This window comes from Labrus bergylta, chromosome 7, assembly GCF_963930695.1.
Source record: "Labrus bergylta chromosome 7, fLabBer1.1, whole genome shotgun sequence".
Lineage (NCBI taxonomy): Eukaryota > Metazoa > Chordata > Actinopteri > Labriformes > Labridae > Labrus > Labrus bergylta.
The window spans coordinates 30,502,319-30,521,942 of NC_089201.1; the positions used below are offsets into that span (position 1 = coordinate 30,502,319).

The 19,624-nt window shown below is 41.4% G+C and overlaps 2 protein-coding genes across 2 annotated transcripts in view; one reads left to right on the forward strand and one right to left on the reverse strand.

Annotated features, from left to right (window-relative positions):
• The window catches only part of wwox (WW domain containing oxidoreductase), a 142,461-nt gene extending 134,398 nt beyond the window's left edge, over positions 1-8,063 (forward strand). The window contains exon 9 of the mRNA XM_065957381.1: positions 6,598-8,063. Within this exon, the coding sequence (XP_065813453.1) occupies positions 6,598-6,789 (192 nt within the window). The 3' untranslated portion in view covers positions 6,790-8,063. The remainder of the gene's footprint in view (positions 1-6,597) is intronic.
• The window catches only part of LOC110003133 (transcription factor Maf-like), a 50,354-nt gene continuing 38,281 nt past the window's right edge, over positions 7,552-19,624 (reverse strand). Inside the window, exon 3 of the mRNA XM_065957385.1 lies at positions 7,552-7,799. The gene's annotated coding sequence lies outside the window, so the exon portion shown is untranslated. The remainder of the gene's footprint in view (positions 7,800-19,624) is intronic.

A 19,624-nucleotide genomic window follows, 5' to 3' on the forward strand; every position in this document is an offset into this window, starting at 1 on the left:
CCAGTAACTGACAAAAAGCACAGCATGTTTATAACTCTGGCACACTCCAGTCAGGGTCTCAGAGGTCACCACAGAGTGACGCACTGTGAGTGTCAGGGTGAAGAGTTTGAGGTGCTAATCTCCTCTTCTCCTGGATGAGCGGTCATCCTATATGGAGGTAGACCGGGTTACCCAGAATTCCCTCTAGTTTAGTTTAGTTTAGTTTATTTGCACATTTTTTGAAAGAAGAGTCAAACAGAAAAATGAAACAGATAAAAAATAAAGCACATGTGCAGGTGAGGTAGAAACCCACGAGGGCTTATCTCAAAACCTCACCTTAAAGTCATTCTATGTGATTTTTCACACTCAAATGTAGAAATCAAGTATCTCCTCTGAAAATAACTCTGTGAGTCATGACTGTCTACAATGGGTGTAACACCCGAGTCCCACTGTCTGTGATGTTTTCAGAGTTTTCAGAGTCCTATCTTCACTTTGTTTACATCGCCGGGACGGCCGGCTGACTCCTCCCCTCGTGTATAAAAGTTGTTTAATTGAGGGACTAGAGAAAAGAAGAATAACATACTGTACTCACTGCTTAACTGTGTTTCTAGATCACGCTCATTTCAGGTAAATTTACATGCAGTGTGAAGATACCAGCATAATAAAGATCACTAGCATTAGCATGCTAACACAACAATGCAGCGAGAGTTGTTTTGGTTTCATGCTGGTGCTCAAGGGCGACATCTGCTGGATCAAAAAATCACATATGAAGCCTTTAACCACATAGTAGTTCCCTTGTTTTTCTCTATTGTAAATTTAACTGTAGCTGCAATGAGTTGACATTGGGGAAATTTTGTATGTTTAAAGTTTGTCATAAAAAAATCACATTTAAAGCCTTTAAGAGATTCAACAAAGTTAAAATAAAATACAGTAAAAATAACAAAGTAAGAATATTTACTATCACAAACAAAATTTACCCCAATTGAAAATTACATTCAAACATTGAAAACATAAAAATAGAGCAAAACAGGGCCAGAGGTTAGCATGACTGAGGGCAAAAATAGAGCTACACGTACGTGCGCACACACACACACCTTTACACGCATCCACACACACACCTTTACACGCATCCACACACACACCTTTACATGCATCCACACACACACCTTTACATGCATCCACACACACACCTTTACACGCATCCACACACACACCTTTACACGCATCCACACACACACCTTTACACGCATCCACACACACACCTTTACATGCATCCACACACATAAACTGCATACATAAATGTATAAACCGCACACACACACAAGACTCTTTTGATTTCAATGGTTATTTATTAAATGTAAAATATCTTTAGCACAGATTAAAAATCAGACACCTCCATCAATTGTTAACATCACAGGCTGGAAAAAAACAAACAGAATCACAATCCTTTTTTGGATTCCCACATATAGATAGTTAGTCTACAAGGATGGGCAGAGGGCTGAGGCAAAAACTGCTGGACTCCTCTATGATCCCTTAACCGCAGCTACAAGCCAGGAAACATGTTTCCTAAATGTATGCTGCACCTTTGTTATATTGGACACTTGAAAAAAAAAAAAAAAGGGATTTCTTTATCTACTGTATAGAATAGGAGAAGAAAATAATCTTGTACTCTACTTGTTAGTTTTCTTAAATGTGACTCAAATAGGGTATTATGTCATTTAGGAGAAACTATCAGCCCGTGATGAACTTATGAAACCGTGAATAAAAAATTGAAGCGGGCTGACAGAAATTTCAAGAAAAAACTTTTTTTTTTGGTTCCAACCAAAACATTTTCTTTAAACCCACGTCATATCCAGAGGGGCTTTTTTATATGAGAAGAGTTGGACATATGCTGTAATGATCAGTCGCTCATGCCAGGAAACTGAACTCCTCAAATAGTGTCCCAGGCTTTTATATCTTTGCCAACATGTAGCACTTGCTGCTGCTGAACTGGAGTGCCATCAGAGGTCAGCTGGTGAACGCTCCCCCCCCCCCCCCCCCCCATTTTTCTTTTTTTCCCGCTCTGCCTCAACCCTCGCTGCTGTACAAACGCCAGCACGACAACAAGTGACACAGATGGTGAGCAGAAACACAGAAGGACAGGCAAAGGGAAGAGAATCACCCACAGGAGTAAGAAAAACAGGAAGTCTCAACACACACTGTCCAAGAGAAGGATTTTGCCCAACAATATTACCGACCCATTTATTTTAAACTTTTATTTTATTGTATTTTTTAATCTTTTATTTTTTTCTACTTTTTTTTAAATTATTCAGTTTTTACAGCACATGCCATATGAGAATCTGGGGGATTATAAAAGTACCTGAAAGAATTGCTAGGTTTTCAGCATGCATAGCTGTTCGTATTTACAGGGGGTTTGTATGTACAGGGGGGGGGCAAAAACAGACTGCTCTACAGTTCTGGGTTTATTTACATCCAGGTCAGAGGGAAAGGTCAATGTCATACCTACAGATGGTAAGGGGGTCAAAGGTCACATGCATAGGATCAGAGATAGCTCATACAGCTGAGTACAACTTTTGGATGAGGAAGACACGGAACAGAAACACGGCAAAAAGCAACATTACTGATAACTCGACGACATCACATCTCCCCCTTTTTGCTTTTGAATACGCTCAACAAGTAGTTTTCAAATGACTGATTATTGCAAAACTCTATACAAGGAAGTTTCTATTGCAAGCCCGTGACATGAGGTCTTTGGGTGATGAGTCGATACTGGAGATTGGAAGACTTGGATCTGATCCCGGAGCAGTTTCAGAGCCATTTTTTGGAAGATCCCAGGCTTAGTGCAGACTCATCGCTGCTTATTGCAGGGGTGTTTGTGAGTTCTCCTTCAGCATTTGGGTGTGTTTGTAAAAACCCACAGAAACTGATACACAAAGAACAAAGTCTGCTCTCGTGTGGTGCCGTCCCATTCCTTTGGTTTGTGGTATTGCTCAGGTGCTGTCATGCTTTATTGTTATTTTAGGGTTTTTCTAGATTTAGGATTGCTTGGATGTACTTCACTTGTGTCCCTTCTTCTTCTGCTGTTAAACTTTTGTGGAAGACCCTAAATTATTAAAAAAAAAAAAAAACTCCTGGTCAAGTCTCAAGTTCTTAAGTGGAGTCTTTTGAATCTCTGTAGTCGTCAATGACATGGCACATGTGAAAACTTTTTGAAATAATCTTTAAAAGTTAAAGACCAAGTCCCCTTAAGTAGAAAAGGAAGATATTTGAAATAAATAAATGACAAACAGAAGCTTTATAAATTGATATCTTGAACTAGTTTCTAATGTAGAGAAGGCCTCTGGGGGCCCAGAATAAGACATTTGATGGGGGATCTGTGTGACTGGCTTTCCCAATAGGCCAAATGCATACACAGATAAACCACATTACAGCAGATTGATCCCAATAAACAAGTGCACTTCATTCTCCAAAAACCTTTGCAATAACCTGCGACATTGCATGGCTGCTTCTTAGTACTATATTATTATTGGAAATATATCTTGTCAGTACGAAGTCAGCCCTATGTTCCCACATTTCTAGGACATTTTCAAAATTAGGTCTTGTGTTCCTACATTTCCCTTCAATTTAAGCCTTCCTTAACGTTTCCTCCCTGAGCCTATGACGCCTCCAGAGGGCTGGAAAGTGACTCCAAGCCTCCCAGGAGCCCCCCCTCTCTATGCCAACCCGGCTTTCCAGAGGCATTGAAGCACTGCAAACTATGGTTTGCGTCCATTCGACTGATCTGACAGGAAGCTAGTCAATGCGAGGCCTCTGTGTTACTTAGTTTAGTTTGTTTATTTAAAAGGACAAGGACACCAGATTTAGCTAACAGCTACATTCCATCTGTAGTCCATTGCTACTGGATAATAGGTTGGGTGTAATTGGCGACCAAATTGGGAGAAAGGGGGATAAAATCTGATACAAATTTACGAACATAGGGCCTAATTTTGGAAAAAATCTTAGAAATGTGGGACCATAGGCACGCTCCCATCAGTACATGTCACATCAAGTCCAAGTCAGAGTGGATGGCTCTGGGGAGTACAGAGCAGCTAAAACAGCACACTCTGAAACTACTGCACACAAGATAATGATCCACATTAAGTTGCAGACGATAGAACACAGTGAAAGACATCCATCAGTTTGTAGATAGATAGATACATTTACAGGCAGAATCTACAGAGTTAGAAAAAGCTGTTAACTGATGTTCTTACCCTTTAAGTCGACCGATCCAAGTGTTAGTATGTGAGTATGTTCGGGTGCTCATGTGCCGACGCATGCTCTTGTTCAGACATGCACATATGAATACTGTATGTATTTATGTGTAATGTAAAGAATATTAGTATTGGAACACACCCCCTCTCTTGTTCCCTTTTTCTTACTACGTCTTACACCAAGTGCCTCTGATCTGCGAGCGTGCTCCACACAAACAGCATGATGGACGGCTGTGGTGGGTGGTGGAGCATGTTAATGCCTAATCTCATCAGCCTTATCTTCTCCGGGGGGGGTCACAAGGTCAAGTGGTGAGGGGGATGAGCTAAACACCAATAAGATAAGCACACACAGACATGTAATGCTGCACGCGCTGCTAACTGCATGGAGAGCAACAGAAGTCTATGAAAAATCTCTAATTTGGAATATAGAAAAGTTCCTTTCGGAGGAAGCCACATAACTTTGGATGTTAAAAAAAAAGATTTCAGCTAACTGCAGATGCAGTGTTTGGTAACAGGACACACACACAAAGTGCTGTAAAAGTCAGCCAAGTTCAAGGGGGGGCGTCCGAGGCACCGAAATCTTCCAGCGCAGTTAAAAGACATTTCGCTTTCAGACGAGCTAAATCAGATGCCCTAAGCTGGTTGGGGGGGAGAGATGAGTTAAACTGAACGCGTGTGAACCTGAAACTCGGAGACACTGCATTGGCATTTGTCTGCCTTTGATACGGCGACGTGTGAGGCGGGGGTGAAGTTATCGCCCTGCTGGCAGGTGAGACAGACAGACAGACAGCGACGCACAGAGAGATGCTGCCCTTTCATCATCTGATGTTTACCCGCCTCTATCATCACGCTGCACTTCAAACACGCTCAATCTGTCGCTGTGACGCCGCTGTACCAACCAGAGCAGCTCCTCCTGCATGGCCGGAAGTTTACTTAGAGGAGGGGGAGCGTGTGTGTGATGAGGAAAAATACTTCTTGGTAACTGGTTTGGGTGTTTTTCTGTCATTGCATTTTGCATTTCTGTGTGTTTTTATTTGTACTTGCATATGAAAGTACGAGTGCTTCAGATGTGAATGGTCTTTAGCACTTCTGTCTCACAGCTGCTTTAGGAAGCTGTTCAAACAGCTGGCATGTTTTTCACAGCTCCATTTCTACATGTTTGTTTGTGTATATGAGATTGTCTCACATGGTGCCAGTGCTCTGTGCTGAACATTAGTCCTCACTCTTCACAGCAGTCTTCCCCTCCTCCTCCTCCTCCTCCTCCTCCTCCCCCCATCATCTCACTCTCGCCGCCTCTCATTGGGAGATAAAGCAAGCGAGCCATTTCATGTGGCCTTACAGAAGTCGTCTCCAAGCCCCGCGAGTTTGCAGGGGGAAGCTGTCACAGCAGCTTTTAGCCGGAGCTGCGAACATGAAAAGATCCCTCTTTGAGCAGTCGGGGGGGTTATGTGTGTAATTCTCTCTGACGTGTTTATTCTGCTGCAGTTTTCAACTTTCATTTTCAAATGTCACAGAAATCTCCCCCCCCCCCCCACCTCCCCAAGAATATCCCTGTTAATTACAGACTGATGGGCGGGATGTATTAGAGAACTTAACAGGTTGTGGAGTGACTTTTACAGAGTGTCTCAGCTTTTTTAAGACATGAAACAGAGTCCATTTCTGGTTTGATCTTTAGATTTGGCTTCAAAAAAAAAAAAGAACTTGACTAAGAAAAAGCAGAGGGCGAGGTCTTGTGGTGTCTTTCTGTCTTGTGTGTTTGTGTATTCTTTGTGAAAACATTGCTTAACTACATCAAACCCACACTATGATTTAAAACCATAAGGTACAGAATCATACTTTGCATTATTACCAAAAGCCTGGCTGAACCTCCTTAACACATCACGTGAAAATATACATTTTTTTTCATAACCATGGAATTGAAACCTGCTCTTTTTTTACATGTAGACATAAAAAGCTGTGATTTCCAGGGTGATTTACCATCCAGACATGTCCACCTTCTCCTCTGTGAGTCTGTGCATCTGTTAGCATTCACATGGTCCCATATAGCCAGAGGTCCTGTACACAGCAGGTAGAGAAATAAATAAATAAATATATGTATATAAATATATGTACATCAGGGAGTTATGCTCTTCCCGTGGCAATATGACCCAGTCACCGTCGGCCCGTCGGGGTGGAGCGGGGAGAGACAGACTGTGTGTGTTTAGATTGATGTGTCTCTAAAGATGTTATCCCCTCTCTCTCTTTTCTCAGGACCGGACTCGTCCTACTGGTCTGTCTGTGTGTGTGTGTGTGTGTGTGTGAGTCCTCTGTGTTTTTGAATCTTCTCGTTGTCTCAAACTCGTTTTTCCTCTTTTCTGTGTGTCCGCAGCAACAAGGGTCGGCGACCACGGTGTACTGCGCCGCGGCTCCTGAGCTGGAGGGGTTAGGAGGCATGTACTTCAACAACTGCTTCCGCTGCATGCCGTCCATGCAGGCCCAGGACCAGAGCAGCGCCGCCAGCCTGTGGGAGCTGAGCGAGCGGCTGGTCGCGGAGAGGTCGGCGGGCATACAAGCCCTCTGATGGGAGGAGGTGGTGGAGGAGGTGGAGGTGGAGGAGGAGGTGCAGGGGGGCAGCAGGTCACGGTGAAGTCCAATTAGGTATGAAAAGAATAAGAATGTACTCTGACTGTACAAGAGAGCTGCCAAACCAAGAGAGTCCTTCTGGATATGTCACATCACTATGGGGGCTCGAAAACACACTATAGAGTGTGGAGGGGTCTTTAACACTCTTATGCTGTGATACTTTACAATGTTGGGGGAGGGGGGGGGGCTTTTTCTTTCTTTTTCTTTAAAAAGTTTTCTCTGAGCAAAGTGACCCATCGAGCTAACAACACAAGGTTTCCTCATCTGTTTCCAGCAACACATGGAAAATCAAACAGAGCTGTTTTTATGTGTTTTCATTGTCTGCCTGTTCTAGTTCTACGTGGATGTTGATGTTTTCTTTTTCTGATACAGAAATTATTATTTGTTAATCTTTGTGCTAAATCTTTTTGGGGGAATATAGAAGAAATCAGGTTTAATGGACATGTGACACTCGGGGTTTAATAAACACTTGAGGTATGATTACAATGGCTATTTACATTATTCTGTCATAACTGTATTTTCTTATGAATGTCCCATATTCCCTTTTCTGTACAGTATTTACAATATCCTGATGTCTGGGCATGTGCTAAACGATATGGACTTTTTTTTTCTGTTTCCTATTTGACTTCAACAATTTAAACTCTGGTTAAGTCAAGGTAACAATTTGGAGGTTTTCCTCTGGGATGATCCGTGTCGATCGAAATAGCAAATACAGATGGTGGAAGATCTTTTGTTTTTTTTTCCTCCAGAGTCCAGGACCCTTTTCGTTGTTTTTATCGTCTTGTTTTTTTTATTTTGGACTCTTGGCTTGAGGTTCGCAGTGGATTGGTGGCTGCCCTGGAGCCGCTGTTTGGGACGCTGTTGGGACGCTTTTGAGACGTTGTGCTTTTTGGCAGTCCGAGTGCCGTAAGTTGCTCTAGTAACATCAGCAGTCCAGTATCGTGATATCTGTAAAAAAAAAAAAAAAGAAAAAGAAGAAGGGAAGGGGAGAGAGAGAGAAGATTTAATAAAACTGTGTAAATCATTTTTAGAAACAGTAGAGGTGTGTTCATTCTGAGGCCATTAGGGGGAGATATTTGTGTAGGAAGATGATAAACTGAGAAGCTTTAAAGTCTGACCAAGACGGGTTGTTTCTCGAGAAGCATCATGCAATAAATGTGTACGTTAAACAGTGTTTGATGACGTATTTAATAAAAAAACATGATTACTCTGCTTTGTTTAGAAGCTTTAGGAAGCTTCATGTCTGACCGGAGTGCAAAGTACAGATCAACCAGCCTGCTGCGTGATTTGGCCCACACACACAAAAGCACACACACACACACCTGAGAGTTTTCCCCACTATTCAATACTGCTATAGCCATATTTTTCTCTCCATAATTTTCCTCACTGTTCAGACTAAACTCACAGAACACACCTTCACACCTTCAACAGAAACATGCCGGGGCCTTCACACGTAGCCTGCTCACAGACTGATAGAAGTCACCTGTTTTAATCTGTCCTGTAGTGAGAGTACAGGTGTCTTATCACTGTCCTTTCACAGCACAGGATATACCTGGAACAGACATACACACACACACACACACACACACACACACACACACACACACACACACTCACACACACACACACTATCTGCACTGTGTGTGTCATATTAACCTCGGTGACAAATAAAGTGAGAAAACAAACATAGCTGTCCAGAATGAATCTCCTTTAAATCAACTAATTTCTAAAAGGTTCTTAAGAAATAACATAATCTGTTGTTATTATTATTATTATTATTATTATATATTATATAATCACATTTCAAAGTCTAAAATATAAAAGCATTTTACACTTTTATGTCCCATGAAGTAACTATGACTCAAGGTTTCAAACATTAGAGTTCACCTGCATGGTTGTTTGAGTTTTAAAAATAACTTGGACTATGTTCAGTCTGCAGACACACACACACACACACAAACAACACACACACACACACACACACACACACACACACACACACACACACACACACACACACACACACACACACACACAGTAAAGATGTCAGCCTTTTAGTTTTTTTCAGTCTATTGTTAGATCCCTGCAGTTAATTTAGTTAAGTCTGCCCTGTGGCATTCTGTTGTTCAAAACTGTACACTTCCTGTTTACTTTTCACAATCTCAGACTTACAAAAAAAATCATTCCTGAGAAGGAATGTTGGGTGTTACTCGTGCAATGTCACACACTCCACTGCTATCGAATTATGACTTCATTCAAAATGATTCAACATTTTGTTGCAGGGCCTCGTCAGCGTTCACGCCTGAGACTTCTGCAAAGTTTTCTGTTTTTCAATCCCCCTCCCTGCTTAAGGAGAAAGTTTCAACATGCAATGAAGCATATGAAACAATATCAACTGTGTGTGGACTATTATATATCATGAAAACTGATGCTAATACATGCTTAAAAAAAAATCAGTCTGATCAATAAGTCTCCACCCTGCAAGTTCTTCGTTCATAATGCTACCTGCATATTCTACATGTCTAAAGTCAGATTCACATTGGAACCAGTGCACTCACAAAGCCACACCACTGTACATGTAGTGTGAGACACCTCGTGCCTGCAGCAGGTGCAGCTTATCAATGACAACTCTATGAAAGTGGAGCTTTAGAAAAGAGATGGAGCGATTGAGGTTACCCTTCGATCGGAGGGATGGACTCAGACACAAAGGAGAAATCTTCATGAGAGCCACAAACAACCCCGTTCACTGCAGTGTCTCATCCCCGGGTGTGTGTGTGTGTGTGTGTGTGTGTGTGTGTGTGTGTGTGTGTGTCTGAGTGAGGAGGGGAGGGGTCCTGCCTGGCTCTCATACAAAGTCCTATTGATCAGGCCCTATCGGAATCATCTGATAGCTAATCAATGAGCTACACTTCCTCTCAGCGAGCGGCGAGCAGAGAGAATCGCGGCTCTCACAGGAGCAGGACCTTGATCCTTTGACCCGGCAACATCCCTACACACACACACACACACACACACACACACACACACACACACACACACACACACACATGGACACACTCTCTCTCTGTCTCCTTTCATTTCTTTGTCTCTTTATCACTCTCTCTAATAATAACAGTACAAGACAATCTAACAACCCGAAGCCGGGGGTAAACCAAACAACCGATATACCTCGGAATGATATTTTAATTAGTTGGATTTACAAGTTGATTTTTATTTTTTTTCTCCCCTTCACCGACTTGATTTCAATTTGGCCAGTAAAATTGTTTAAGACTGAACCATTTCATTTTCCATTATTGTTTTTATTTCTCCTCGTGATTAATTCCACCTCTCAGAGAATAATTATGAGACGATTGATTTGATCATGCCTTTGTTCTGCTCCCATTGGCTCCACCGGGCTGAGGGAGTGCCATGTTGCCATTTCGAGCGGATATATTTAATGATCACAATCAATGTTAAAGCTCTCTCCAGACTTAACTAACTCAATAAATATCTGCCAGGAGGAAATTTACCATCTAACTACAGCCGGCAATAAAAGTCTTTACTCCCCCTGCTCTCGTTCCGTCGCTCCCTCTTTTTTTGAGGATGACATTGTGATTAAAACGGTTGATCAATTTTCATAAAGTACCCCTGTAGACTCAATGGAAATATTATTTCCATTCGATATCTGCACATTTGCTTTGCTTGCAGACTTCCATTCAAGCCTTTATTGTAACAACTACGGCATAAAAAAAGAAACAAGATGATCATTTCCCTAGACTCTTTTGTACTTAATTAGTGTATTTTATCAAAAAAAGGAAAGAGCTGCTTTTTCAAAATAAAATCCTTTTTATATCGTCTTGTTTTGCAGATTTATAAACAGACATTTTAATTCAATTAAAAGGTGGAAAAAATCAACTGTATCTTAAGAGTGTCTGAGGCGCTGGTGGTGCAGTGGTTAGAGCGCGCCCCATGTATGGAGGCTGTAGTCCTCCAAGCGGGCGGCCCGGGTTTAAATCCGACCTGTGGCTCCTTTCCTGCATGTCATTCCCCACTCTCTCTCTCTCTCTCCCTGATTTCTGACTCTATCCACTGTCCTATCTCTCCATTAAAGGCACAAAACGCCCCAAAAATTAATCTTTAAAAAAAACAAAAGAGTGTCTATCAGTGTGCATGTGTCTAAATATTTGTCCTTGTGAGAGTTTTAGAGGTAAACAGGGAAGTGGGGCTTCCCATGTCGCTGTGCAGAATGTACACTGATACATTATAGACAATCTTTCATGGTTGGCATATTATTAAAGCAACACACTTGTTCTAAAACGCGAATTTTTATTTCAAAGGGGAATTTTAAAGGCTTTATATGTGATGTTTTGATCCAGCAGATGTCGCCCTTGAGCACCAGCATGAAACCAAAACAACTTGCGCTGCATTGTTGTGTTAGCATGCTAATGCTAGCGATCTTTATTATGCTGGTATCTTCACACTGCATGTAAATTTACCTGAAATGAGCGTGATCTAGAAACACAGTTAAGCAGTGAGTACAGTATGTTATTCTTCTTTTCTCTAGTCCCTCAATTAAACAACTTTTATACAAGAGGGGAGGAGTCAGCCGGCCGTCCGGGCGATGTAAACAAAGTGAAGATAGGACTCTGAAAACTCTGAAAACATCACAGACAGTGGGACTCGGGTGTTACACCCATTGTAGACAGTCATGACTCACAGAGTTATTTTCAGAGGATAAACTTGAGTTCAACATTTAAGTGTGAAAAATCACATAGAACGACTTTAAGTAGCTTTCTTTAGAAAATGATGAAAGTTGCAAGATGCAATACAAAGATTCTGTTTTATTGGCACATGCGCCAAAGCAGGGTGTTTCTCTCCACCTCAGTCTTTGTGGTGTGCTCTTTTATAAACACTCTGAGAACCAGCGTTTCTAACATTTGGATCCAGACACACTGTAGTTGTGATTCAGTGAGCCTGTTCACTATCAAACACACTTATGTCCCCCTGTAGATCCGCCTGCAATCTATAACTTTTCTCTGTTTTTTATTGAAGCCTCAACACGGCACCTTTGAGGAAATCCTTCCAACCTCCAAATCCCCCAGCGTGTCCTCACCACTAGACAGCATGACCTTGTAAACCCTGAGTTATTTTTCTCACCCATTGTGTGAGGTGAGAAAGAAAAGAGAGGGAGCGAGAGAGGAGAGAATAGGTGGGGGGGAGGTAGAGAGTAAAAAGAGCTCCTGCCTGTCACAGCTTTCAAACACAAAGAAAAATGAGCACTTGGGCTGAAGTACAATTATTAGCCCCTGTCTACAGATTCATCACACTAGAGAGGGAGGGGGGGGGCAAGAAGGGGAGTCTGAGAAGGAAGAGAAATAGCTGTATCGGTGTGGGGAGGGATAAAACAAAAAGGAAAAAAATCATTCCAGAGGAAACACAAACTAGAGCTGCTGCACTGTGAGGGGAAAACTGCAGGTTGGAAGGTGAAGCCATGCAAAGCCACCACAGATATGGAAGAGAAAAAAAATGGGGGGAGGGAGGGAGGGAGGGAGGGAGGGGAGGTTTTAGAGAAATAAAAGAAGAAAGAGGAAGGGCGGAGGTAAAGGTAGGTAAAATGAAATAAGAGGATTTGTCAGGCCAGTGGTTGGTGGCAGCAATAAAGCCCGCGCTAATCTGAGGGACAACGCTTGGCTGCTCCTTACACTGACTCTCTTGACGCCCTACTTTACCACCGGGCCACGCCAAGGTCACACACACACACACACACACACACACACACACACACACACACACACACACACACACTGAGTTTAGCATGTTTTCTGTCTTTCACATTGCTCTTTTCCATCTGATTTTCTCCAGCTAAATGTTTTTGCTGACCTCTCTCTGATCCATGTTTTTCTCTCTCACCTGCGTCAACTGGTAGTCTTCTTTTTATACTTCATTACACACACACACACACACACACACACACACACACACACACACACACACACACACCTCGAAGCCATGTTGATTTTAAAATCTCATTTTTCTCTGCTTCTTAACTGGCTCTGCCGTGTAAATCAATAGCCATCAAAACCATTACATAACTACATCTGTCAGGAGCAGATAGTAGAGTAGGGGATGTAATGTGTCTGGTTAAGGCCAGCATAGGGTGAAAGCAGGTGTGTGTGTGTGTGTGTGTGTGTGTGTGTGTGTGTGTGTGTGTGTTGTCTCAGAGGACAGCGAGTGTCATTTTGTGTGACCAGGTGTGTCGGGCGGAGAGAGAGAGAGGTTGTTATTGAGCTGTGGTAAATGACGCATAACCTGGTGCACCGCTTACTTAGCCTCCGGACCTCTTGTTCTCTCTGTCTCTCTTTTTTTTGTCAGTCAGTGTGTTTGTGTGTAGTCATGCGCCCGATGTGTGTATGATCTCTTTAAAGGAAGGGCACGTTAAAAAAAAAATGAACGAACGCTGGAGCTGAAAAGTACGAATAATTGTAAATACATACTTTTAAAAAAACTTGAGCGGGAGCAGAGGTCTTGTTGTGATCATCCAATAAGGGGCTGATTTCCAGAAAGGTGACCCCAGTCTCGTCACTAAATATGATGAACATCAGAACTAAAGCTTGAGCTCATCCAGAGATGATCATTTAAACATGCTGATTGGTTCATGGCTTCAGACGAGCTCCCATAACGCTTCAACAAGTCACGGTGGAATCATTAAGGTTCATTAAGCAAAAACACCCAGACATGCAAACACTCAACGTTTTAATAAGAAGCTGAATACTTTATGTAAAAGACAAAACTTCTGCAAAGATGTCTCAAATCGTTTGCAACATTAAAGAGTCTGAAACTGGTCAAATGTTGTCGGAATCATATTCAGGAAGTCAATCTAATCAGAGGGGAAGTCAATCTAATCAGAGGGGAACTCAATAACTTGCTGCCACCTTTCAGGACTTTAAAGTATTAAAACAAAACTTTTACATTAGTCCCTCAAAAGAACAGACTTTTTCTATCTTACCCTTCTTAACCCTTTGACTTCCACACTAAGAAATCCATTTGCAAAACAATTATTTGTTGGTAAAGTTGTGTTCCTGCCGCTTCATTAAGCAACACTTCAGGTTATAGTTTTCAGATTAACCAATCAGGAAGCAGATATGCAGGTCAACCAGCTGGTTGCCTGTTTAGGGTTACTTTGGGCATGAATGGATTTCTTTCATTTCTACAACAAAATGTTGAGTTTTTTCATATATAAACATCACAGAGAGTAGAACTTGTTAAAATAGCTTATAATTTATTTAACAAATTGAATGAGTAGAAATGGTTAGAAAAGGTGAACAAAATGCAATATGGCCACGGAAAAAAGGCCAACCATGTGGTGACAATGCAAGTCATGGGGTTAAATCACATACCTCTGTGAATTCTCTTTAACATGCACAGCTTAATTAGTCAATTTCGTCAATCAATTATTATTTATGTAGAGCCAATCACAGCACGAGTTTGATCTGCTATTATTCATGTTAAAGGTTATCTAATATAATCGAGCAGCGATACATCATGCTCTTAAGTTTTATTATTTTAATAGACCGGATTTTAACATAAAAACGAGCAAACACTTAGAAACAAAGAAAAACCTCGAGCAGAACCGGACTCACTGGTGGAAAAATGCCGAATGATCACCGATACAGGCTGAAAAAAAAAGGTCAGGATTCAGTGTGTTTCATGTCCTGTTTAGTTTCTAACTATGATTTAATTTGACTTAAAAATAAACAGCATGGGGGGCGCTGGTGGTGCAGTGGTTAGAGCGGGCGGCCCGGGTTCATATCCAGCCTGTGGCTCCTTTCCCCGCATGTCATTTCCCCGCTCTCTCTCCCTGATATCCGACACTGTCCTATCTCTCAATTAAAGGCACAAAAAGCCCAAAAATGAATCTTTAAAAAAAACAAAAAAAAAACAGCATGCTTTCCTTAAAACACGATCAATCATAAGTTCCCAGATTTCCATGATGGGTTTCTTGTACTATTCTTTCCCCCTCATCATCGGTTCATGTTGTTACCGGTGTTTTCACGCCTCACTTCCTCTGACATCAGGGACTTTGATTGACTGTGATGGAGATTTACACGCTGGGCTGAAATAGCACAATAACCTGTGTGCAGATAATCACCTCATTGAGAAACGCTCCGGCCCCTCTCCCCTCACAATTACTATTGTGTATTTGATCATATAACCACTCTCCAACAATGCACTTAATGGGCTTATTGGCAGCCGACCAGTGCCGGCTTGTAAATAAGCCTGATGGTGTTTGATTCCAATAAATTAAGGTCTCATATATGCAAACACCGTAAAATCATAACAATATCCAAAACGTGTGGAGGCGGGCAGCGGGGCGGACGATTTATGCTGCCACCCATTGGCTTCTCTCATCACTCACTCGGCTATCTTCAACTTTTTATTTGTTTAATTTCCAAATGTGATTGCTCCACCACTCACGCTCGTGCTGATAAATGCAAAGGATCATGGGTAGAGGGGGGGCCAAGATTAATATGTGTAATTTTTCAACTGGACCGATCCAAAAAAAATAAGAAAGCAATGTGCTAAGAGGTCTGAGGGGGGAATGAAAGCCACTTCTGTCGGGACATGATGTAACAGAGTTGTGTGGAAGGTAAAAGACCAAACAGTGCATTTACTGTCTCCTCCTGAGGGCCCTTTGGGTGAAAATCCTTTTAACCAAAAGAAAGGACGACATACACAACGCTTGAAAAAGGCTGGATGACCTCATTTATGCCCAAATTATGTCATTTATTTACCGGCAGAATGTGACTTCCCACTGTTTTTACCGTCTATCCTAAGAGATACAACTGAAGTCTTTAAAATGTCTTTAGAAAGTCACTTGTGTTCAGACTTTATTCACTCTAAAGTTGTTTTATAATGAATAAATGTGATTTTTTTATGACAAACTTTAAACATACAAAATTTGTCAAAATGTCAACTCATGAATGCAGTTACAGTTAATTTACAACAGAGAAAAACAAGGGAACTACTATGTGGTTAAAGGCTTTTTATGTGATGTTTTGATCCAGCAGATGTCGCCCTTGAGCACCAGCATGAAACCAAAACAACTCTCGCTGCATTGTTGTGTTAGCATGCTAATGCTAGCGATCTTTATTCTGCTGGTATCTTCACACTGCATGTAAATTTACCTGAAATGAGCGTGATCTAGAAACACAGTTAAGCAGTGAGTACAGTATGTTATTCTTCTTTTCTCTAGTCCCTCAATTAAACAACTTTTATACACGAGGGGAGGAGTCAGCCGGCCGTCCTGGCGATGTAAACAAAGTGAAGATAGGACTCTGAAAACTCTGAAAACATCACAGACAGTGGGACTCGGGTGTTACACCCATTGTAGACAGTCATGACTCACAGAGTTATTTTCAGAGGAGATACTTGATTTATATTTAAGTGTGAAAAATCACATATGAAGACTTTAAAGACGAACAAAGGAAGAAACTACAACATCAAGCAAAACTAGAAACTGAATTTTGTATAAATAGTAGCCTATGCTGGAAGAAGAATAGAAATGTGTGTGTCCTTGTGAGAGAAACTGTGTGTGTGTGTGTGTGTGTGTGTGTGTGTGTGTGTGTGTGTGTGTGTATATTATAAATGGAAGGGAGAAGAGTCACCTCTCAAAAACACATTCGCATACCTTGCGAGATTAATTACAAGGACCGTGAATCACTGTGCAATTAATTAACTCATCCTTTTGTAATGAGTGTGTGTGTGAACTGTGTGTAGTGTGTCACACAGACGGCCCCTCCATCTCCCCACCTCTCGCCCTGTCCCCTCTCTAATTGCTTCCCTCTCTATTAAAATGCAGTCTGCTGTGACATCACTCAACCCTCTGTTAGAGCAGGCCAGGACACTGGGCAGACTACACACACACACACACACACACACACACAGGCACACACTCACCGGTAGACTTGTACTTGTACTTACACACAGTTTGTTTTTATAAAGTACAGCTTGTTGGTATTTAAGGATAGGTTTTGGTACCTGACAAAAAATCAGAGTCAATGCAGCAGCAATTTAAACCTATGAGGTCACTACCAGACAACACACTGAATCGGCTGTATCTAAAGTCTCAATCTTCAAATTAGAAATAAATCACTGATTGTAATTTTCTTCAGGTTAACAGAACCACATGGCTTTGTTTCTTTATTTCTTTCTTATTTGGCCAGAAAATTATTATTAAAAATCTTTTTGACAATTGATTCCTGACCGAGGTAAAACACCGAAAAAAAATTCCATTAAAGAAAAACGTAAACAATCCGGGAAAAAAACCTCAACATTTAGCAACAAAAAAAACATTCCCTGATCAAATCCTGTTTTCATTTTTTTTTTCAAGAAAATACTATAATGTTGGCTAGTTTAAGGTGACTCTGTATAGCTAATAAAGAGTCTTTAACTAGGGACAGAAAGGATTCTTGGAGTGATAATCATCATTTCTAAGACACACCATTATCACTATAATCCATTCCAGCAACTTCATATATGTGATTGAAAGTACTTAACATATTTTTATTGAAAATAAAATCCTTGTGCATACAGGACTATTGTCTTTTCATCCCTCCTTTAAAGGCTTAAAATGTGATTTTTCACACTTAAATATAATAGAAATCAAGTATCTCCTCTGAAAATAACTCTGAGTCATGACTGTCTACAATGGGTGTAACACCCGAGTCCCACTGTCTGTGATGTTTTCAGAGTTTTCAGAGTCCTATCTTCACTTTGTTTACATCGCCAGGACGGCCGGCTGACTCCTCCCCTCGTGTATAAAAGTTGTTTAATTGAGGGACTAGAGAAAAGAAGAATAACATACTGTACTCACTGCTTAACTGTGTTTCTAGATCACGCTCATTTCAGGTAAATTTACATGCAGTGTGAAGATACCAGCATAATAAAGATCGCTAGCATTAGCATGCTAACACAACAATGCAGCGTGAGTTGTTTTGGTTTCATGCTGGTGCTCAAGGGCGACATCTGCTGGATCAAAAAATCACATATAAAGCCTTTAAGTATCATTAGCTCTAAAATTATCCTCAGAAAAAAACACTCAATCCTCTATTTCTAGAATTGTTTCTTGAAAAATAGATAAATTGTCAGATAAATATGTGAAGATGTTCATATTTCTGTCGTGCTGTTTGGCAGGTGGTGTAGTCTATACTTTGTGTATATCCTCCTCGAGGCACATTAGTATGAGGTGCAAACAGACTACACATCATAAAGCATGTGTTTGGTCAAGTACAAAAAGCGCATCAGTTGCAGTGATCTTTATTTATCATTCAGTTCGGATCCATCCGCAAACAAGATGAGAAACACGACAATAAAGCAGCAAGTAATGTCTGACGCCCCCCTCCTCCTCCACTCTCTTTCTTTCATTCTCTCTCTCTCAGAGATAATCTGATTGGTGCATAAATCATGCTGACATCAGCACTGGTGGAAGTTGGCCTACTCCCACACACACACACACACACACACACACACACACACACACACACACACACACACACACAGGAGGCTGAGGCTCCTCGGCGAGGTGAGAGCCGCGGCAGCAGCAGCGTGCTCGGCGGTGATCATGAGGACAGTGGATAACAGATCTCTCTTTTATCATTCCCTGACTTTCCCTGACATTTAAAAAGCCATTAACACCACTGAGAATCACCCTCGTGTACATTTCATATGGAAGCTCCCTCACAACCCCAACCCCATCACACACACACACACACACACACACACACATACATGCATGCGTTCTTGTGTTGCTCACTTATGTGTGTGCAGATGATCTCAGTGATAACACAAAGCCCAAACGACACACAGAGAGAGAGAGCAGCAAATTATTCCTTAATAAGCTTTTCACACCTGAACCTTCTTTTTCTGTGCGATTAAAGAAGAGCCGCCCGGCCCCTCTGCTGCTGTATTTTAAAGACTTAGCTAGTGATACACTTATTGATCTCTTGTTGGAATCAATGAGGATTTGGAGCATTGATGTCCATGATCAGAATGCAGACCCCCCCTGCCCCCCCCTCTCTTTAACATGGTTACAAATTGACTATAAATGGCTGTAGTCTTGGAGTGAATGGTAATTATCCAACAATCCAGCCACATGTCTGTATAGTGTAAACACTAACAGCATAATAGTATTTGCTGCTGAGCACTGTATTAATTTATGGCCCATTATTGTAAAGGCCATGGTTACAATGCGATGGAGCATTTATTGTAATCAGAGGCCCGATACAGAATGGAAGCACTGCTAATGTATGTAATGTACAGTCGGCCTGACAAAACCCGAAACAGCTAATGCAGCAAATGACATACGGTCTCACTCTTTTATTGTTAGCATTTATTAGCGGCCGGCGGACGCCTGAGTGCGAAAACAGCCATCGACTAATTATATTCCATTGTGTCCGCGTGGGGAAACAAGAAGCTAACATGCCCAGCGCTGATACAATGGTCGACCCCAGCACTTAATCTGCAGAATACTAACATGAGACTGAAACTCCGTCTGCTATCGGCCTGCAGTGTGAGTCATGACTCGTAGTGATATATATATATATATATATATATATATATTGTATGTTATTATATATTGTAATTCTGCAGATGGCATGTGGCTCTTTTTGGTTGATTATGGATCAGACCTTTTTTAACTCCTCTGAAAATCGCCACTAAATCTTTTTCTCCTCTGAGCCTGCAGGGGGACGTTTTGAAGACAAGGTTTTTTGCATTTTGAAAAAAGCTTAAGAGAC